The 6,504-nt window shown below is 39.0% G+C and overlaps 2 protein-coding genes across 2 annotated transcripts; one reads left to right on the plus strand and one right to left on the minus strand.

The window, feature by feature from the left end:
* The first annotated feature begins 57 nt into the window (after positions 1 to 57).
* On the plus strand, positions 58 to 2,937 carry ebi3 (Epstein-Barr virus induced 3). The gene is made up of 6 exons (XM_026339981.1): positions 58 to 503; positions 717 to 831; positions 959 to 1,058; positions 1,598 to 1,715; positions 1,802 to 1,965; positions 2,362 to 2,937. Exons 1-6 carry the CDS (start codon positions 401 to 403, stop codon positions 2,515 to 2,517), a joined length of 756 nt encoding a protein of 251 aa, XP_026195766.1. The 5' UTR covers positions 58 to 400; the 3' UTR covers positions 2,518 to 2,937.
* A 70-nt stretch (positions 2,938 to 3,007) lies between these two features.
* Positions 3,008 to 5,015, minus strand: odf3l2a (outer dense fiber of sperm tails 3-like 2a). The gene is made up of 5 exons (XM_026340265.1): positions 4,967 to 5,015; positions 4,496 to 4,606; positions 4,229 to 4,351; positions 3,658 to 3,799; positions 3,008 to 3,353 (listed from the first exon to the last, which is right to left on the minus strand). Exons 1-5 carry the CDS (start codon positions 5,013 to 5,015, stop codon positions 3,008 to 3,010), a joined length of 771 nt encoding a protein of 256 aa, XP_026196050.1.
* Between the last annotated feature and the right edge of the window lie 1,489 nt (positions 5,016 to 6,504).

The raw sequence follows: 6,504 nt of genomic DNA on the forward strand, positions 1-6,504 counted from the left end.
ATATATATATATATATATACACATTATATATATAAACCAATGGTGTTTTATTTGCATGTATTTCTTTAATTTCTAAACGATTCAAATACAATATGAAACCAAGTGTGATGGTGAGGGTTTTGTTTAGTGACATGTAGAAAGAGAGAGACGTGATATAAAAGGTTCTTTCCTGTGACAAAGCGGCGCGTTGTTCCTCTTTCAGTCTGACCACAGTTGCCTTTAAAATGCTGATCAGTTGCTGCTCAAACCTATAGAAGCGAGTCCTCAGTCATCTGTTTATCTCTGAACTTTGACACGTTGAATGGAGTAGATCGTAACAGACAGCAGAGCTAGTGTCTACTGTACAGTATTTATAACGCATTTATAAAGCTAGGTATAGGGAATAATTATTGAAAGACAGATGGCTGTGGTATTTGGCAGTGTATGTGTCACTATGATTCTCCTTATGTATGTTATTGGAGGCCAAGCACTTGACCTGCTGAGAGCAATGGCAACCTCAGGGAGTGAGTATCAATATTTCTAATTGTGTGTCTTAAACATGCATGGCTGTATTTATTAGGATTTTGTTTTGTTTTGTTTTTCTTTTTTTATTTCTTGCTGGAATGTACCTGTTTAGCAGAAAATTGTTATTATTATTTTATGATCTATTATATTAATTGTTATTAGGAACAGTTATTAGTGGGATAACCTGTGCATGGTGTCATTTCTTCCACCAGATCCTCCTTCTACACCCATATTGAATTGCTGGTGTGCCAGCTACCCAAATGTGACCCTTTGCTCATGGCCTGAGCCTTTCGATTTCCCACCAACACACTACATCACAACCTACAGGTACATGTTGGGAAAAAAAACTCTTGTGTCCTGACACCAAACCCATGGACTCCTGTTCAGTAAAGCCCGTTGACAAATGTCATTAAAATGCTCTTTGGAAATGTGTGTAAACGTGTGTGTTTGACAGAGAGCGACACAACGCTTCATCCACCAAGGAGTGCCACCTCATTCCACCCAGCTCTTCACCATCTGCTCAGATCTCAGAAGCATCCTCCACGTCTCAACAGGTACCAGTTTATTCGCCTGCAGAGAAACTGTGCACAGTTGAACAGGTGTTTTCCAGAATTTATGCAATCTGAGATCAGCACAAGTGAAACCAAGCGCTCTTTACAAATGTTTAATAAAAATTTTGATGAAGGTCACTTCACTTTTCTAAAGGTTTTCTGCAGTAATATTGATCCAAAAACTCCAAAGTACATCTTTAGACTGGTGACAGTGCATTAAGTGAATAGTGAAAACAAACTATTCTTGTCTCTTGTTGTGGCTGTAATAGGCCACAGACCAGTTTCAGTAAACTAATGAATATATTCATTACTAAGAGCTATACTGTAAGTCATATTGTCCTTAGTTATTTATTGATTATAGTGGTAATTCTCATCTCATCATGGTCTCTCTACTCCCTTTAAACATCCATCCTCTCCTAGGCAATTCTATATTTCATTGTTATGTTATTTATGATAATATGTTTTCACAATCATTTAGCAGATATCTTCATTTCCTCTATACATCTTTCATCATGCATTATGTTATTTGGTCTCTGTTTCAGCTCTGGCACTGTCAACTACCCAACCTGAAACTTCTCACAGACTACATCATCAACGTGACAGCAGTTTATTCTGGTGGAAGCAGCTCCCATCTAGCAAGTTTTATGTTGGAAGATATTGGTAAAGTGCAAATTGCTACCAGACATGACAAGGTGGAGTATGTGGTAAGAAGAGATTAATATTCTTTTCTCTGTTTTTTTCTGCAGTGAAACCAGATTCTCCAGTAAATGTCCGGGTTTCCCCTCATAAAAGTAGAAACTTGATGGTTTCGTGGTCTCCTCCCCCAACATGGGACAACCTGGACATCCTTCCCCTAAAATACCAGATACTGTACCAGTGGGAACACAGGGGCAACCCAAAGTCTGTCAATGTAAGAATAAACTTCACAAAGTTTTACACGCACAGTGATTTCATATGCAAAAGTTTAAAGTTACACAACACTTCAGGAAACCTCAAAGATGTTTCTCAATTTGTTTTTCATAAGAGGAAAAAGTCTCCTCATTTTTGAGCAACTCTGATAAGAAAGATTAAATCAATTCAAGGTATTTTTCACATGTTTATGTTTCTCTTAATAAAGATAATATATAATGTTTAATTAATAAAGGCTTTAATTATAACTGACACTGTGACCGCACATATTTCCAGCTGACAAATCTTTTTTTAGAGTTGACGGGGGTGTTAAGTATTAAATCTACATACTCGTGTTTGATATTTTTTTAATATTGAGATGTGGTGAAATTCTAATTTCACATATTTTCCCCTCCAGCTCGGTCCCTTTGAGAGCACCAAAGTTGAACTGAAGGGGTTGACCCCAGGGAGGAGGTACCTGTTCCAGGTGTGCGCTAAGGAGCTGCTGGGTCTGGGCGAGTGCAGTGACTGGAGTTCACCTGTAACAATCACCATCCCAAGGATAAGACCATAGAGGTGCTTTTGCACTCACTCCTTTATTTATTTAACCCTCACCTTTAAAGCTATGAGTAATGTAAAACTGCACAACTGTAACTACTTGTCGTTTCAAGCAATAGTTGTTGAGATTTTGTTTTATTTATAAAAAATGAAAGAACATTATCTGTACAATGAATATTTTCTCATGTTTTTTGTAATACTGTTTTATTAAAGCGTATTATAGCAACGTTGCAAATTTTAGAATTTTGTTTGCTTTTCATGACTCAGTGATGAAAAGAGTGATGCAGCGTTACAAAAAACACAGAAGTGAATCTTAAAATTCAAACGTTATTTCCTGATGGTTTCATTATGTTCTAAAATACTAATAAACACGGCCATACCTCAAACATACAGACTGGAAATGATAGGATACCACACACATTTGGACAGGTTCTGCTCTGAGATGGGTATGTAAAAAAAAAAAAATCAATAAAAAATAAAGCATCTGAAATAAATCCACTGAATCTTCAGTCAGCTACATGCACCACGAGTGGGGTGACAAACTCAGAGTGTCTGACACCCAGAGTGAAAGATGGCGGTTTAGGAAGATGCAAATAATATTTCTCTGGGCTGTACATGCCCGGGCCGGGAGTAGCAGAGGAATAATCAGGCCTCTTAGTCCGGCTCTGCATGGAGAAGGAGGGCTGGCGCTGGCGGTAAATGTCCGGGTTGGTGCTGTTGTACTTTCCAGGTCCTGGGCTCATGGACAGATCCTCAGAGGGAGCTCCAACCCTCCTCCGGGCTGAGAAGCTGTAGCTGGCACTGGAGGGTTTGTTAGGAACCTGGCAACCTAGCAGACTCGGGAGACTGTAGCTGGTGGAGAGAGGGGAACAATAATTAGGTGGAGTCTTATACACTTTCTCAGATTTAGGAGATAAAACTTTTGTTATTTTAAGTGTGGTTCTCTGTACAAACACTTGTAACATAAAAAAGATGTTTTTATAGGTCACAACAGGTCACAAAAAAAGAGCAGGAGTTAATTGTGCCTTTGTTGGTAACTATTTTAAGCTGCAAACAAACATGCATCCGATTTGCTATAGATGTATTTCTACACAGGGGGGTTCTGTGGCACAGATAAAGCTATACCATTTGCTTAAATAATATGATAAATACACACCTGTTTGGTGCTGGTACAGCATCCACAGAGCGGTATCTGGTACGGGCACCAATGGTGTGGGATGGAGGTCTTTGATGACCATTGAGTGGTGGAGCTCTTTCAGGGCTGTAGGCTCCAGGTCCTGGAGTCTGGAACAGCTCAACTGTGAACATGAATAGTAAAGATTTTGGGAAGGTTTTGTAAGTATAATGAGTAAAAAGTTTATTTAAATTCATCCTTTGAACAAAAATGGAAAAGAAAAAGTCCAGATTCTGTCTGTTTTTAAGTCCTCCCTCGCAACTTATATTTTTTCTTATTTATGATTTTTGAGAATTCCCAAGAACTACTTATCATAGGCATGTGATGGGCAAACACAAAAAAAAAAACATTTTAAATGAGAAATTTGTCCATGATGACTTATGATAGTCACACTTTTGCAATTGCTGACCTTTTCCTTTCTTGTTTACTTCTCCTTTTACTGTATTACTGTGTGTTTTAAAGATAAAAAACATTTCTTTACCTAATGATACTGTGTGCCTTTGCTCTAGGAGGAACATACATCGTAGGCGTGACAAAGACAAGGCTCTGTTACCTTTGCTCCTTGTGCGTTTTCCTCTACCCAACATAGAGTAGGATGGCGTCTCCATCCGTCCAAACCGGGTAACATTAGCCTCAATGTTGTACCTTGGTCCTGGACTGGAGTCCACAGCGACCACTAGAGAAAGTTATTCAAAGACAGCTTTTTATCCCATGAAGAAGAGTGAAACTATATTTGACACATATTCAGGATTTGTGGTCCGAAGGTGGTCTAGTGAAGTGCAACATAACAGATAAAACAGGTTAACCTATGAAAACTCACTGGCACTGCTCATGCGATTGTGCAAAGAGTATGCAGGGCTGCTGGGTTTGGTGAAGTCATGGTTGATGTATCCAACTGTAGGGGGCAGATTGTAGCGTCCAGGGCCCGGGCCTGTAAGTAAGAGAGAGGAGGACAGTGAAAATGATGCAACGGATCCTGTTCTGAGCAGCAGTATAGCACACCCACTGCTGTTTGGCTCGGGCTGTGTTGTCTCTGATGATTTCCATATGGAGCTCTTTGAATTATTTTCTATGGTTATGCATTTTAACATCCTTCCTCTGTTTATTTGGGAATGGATTCTAAACAAAGTTGAAATCTCAAACAAGTATGGAGCAATAGCTGTACAATGCTGTGAGAGATTTCATAGCAAAACCATTTGAACTATAATATAGTCCATGTGGATGAACACACACACACACACACACACACACACACACACGTACACAGGCCTTCACATTTCTTTGAACTGACCTCTTTCTCTAGCAGAGATTATCGGCCGTTTCTTCACCACCTCCTCCATACGCTGCCAACCTCTTTCTTCCTTCTTCTGTGTCCTCTTCCTTTGCTCTTTGATTCTCTGTCACTTCACATCCTTTGCTTGTGTGTCTGCCTCCAGGTGAGCCACAGCCTCTCAGGCTGAATTATACATGACCACAAGGTGAAGAAACTCTATCTTGACTGAGGTTCTGTTTACAACCCAACCTGGTCTCCACATCTTTCTCCCTAGAGTCCCCTCAGGACAAAATGTTTTCTCAACTGTGGCCAGAAATCCAACTCCGTCATGGCTCAGAATAGAGGAACCAGTGATTATGTATGACTGAGATGTTATAGAAATGTACTGAAAAGCTGAATACAGAACAAAATCAACAAAGAAGCTGCTTCTGTACAGCAGAACATATATTCAGAGATTTCAGTGCTGTCTTTATTTATTATTGAAGCACTTAACGTGTGACTGGTATTCATCATGCCATTAACATGTAATGTTGATAATTTGGTATCCTATTCCAAAGTATTGGGTTACTCAAGTGCAGAATGTGTGGCGGACCCCTCAACTACAGCATACCTGCTGTAACTAATAGCATCTTAGCACACATGCTATTAAAAATGAAGGGACTCACTCTGCTCCTCAGTTGCAAGTGGACATTTGATGAGCTGAAAATTGTTAAAATGAAAATCATGAACTGGTGAATATTTAACACCCTTCAGCTTTTTGTGACTTTTATTCCTTAATATTTTCACAAGCAAAGATAGATTTTTAAGGTCCTAACAGGCAAAACATATCTAATATTTATTGAAAAGCAAAATTTAAAGCCCAAAATTATTTATTCATTTATTCCTAATCCTTAATTTTTCCAACCCCCATGTTTATCTTGTGACCTCAACTTCAGTGTAAAAAAACTCGAACTAGAACTATATCCTCTTTCACAGAGGTAACTAAAGCCTTGAGAGCAGAGCCATGACCAAGAAGAACTCCACTGTGGTTAAATATTAAGCACTGGTGACTCTGAATGGTCACAGGCTCTGTAACAAGACTCTGCAGTGGCACCAGCAGGAGATGGACTCAGCACGACCGGGCCGCTGACAGGAAACAGTTTCTTAAGGAAAAAAAAAAGTAAGACAGCATAGCAAGCAGTGTTGGACGTGTAAAACAATTTCACTTGTTGTTGTGATACTACTATCAGTACTATTTCCCACATGTGTCAGTAATGTATCGCCCTCTACAAAGTTATTAGTTTAGTTTCATTTCAGATTTTTGTTAGTTAGCAGGATCTCATTCATGGAGCTAAAGGTCAAAGAAGAAAACATTAGATTGAAGGAGCAGAGAGCTCCACCATGTGGGCAGCACCTGATGTTTTATGTTTTCAAACATAAACCTTGACCTGGGAAGTGTAGAATTCATTATTATTATTATTATTTGCCATGTTTATGGATTTTGTTGCATATGGTTCAATTTATGAACGCTGTTAAACAATTGAGCTATTTGACAAAAAATTGCTCCAATCGTTGAA

This window comes from Anabas testudineus, chromosome 22 (genome assembly GCF_900324465.2).
Source record: "Anabas testudineus chromosome 22, fAnaTes1.2, whole genome shotgun sequence".
Taxonomy (NCBI): Eukaryota; Metazoa; Chordata; class Actinopteri; order Anabantiformes; family Anabantidae; genus Anabas; species Anabas testudineus.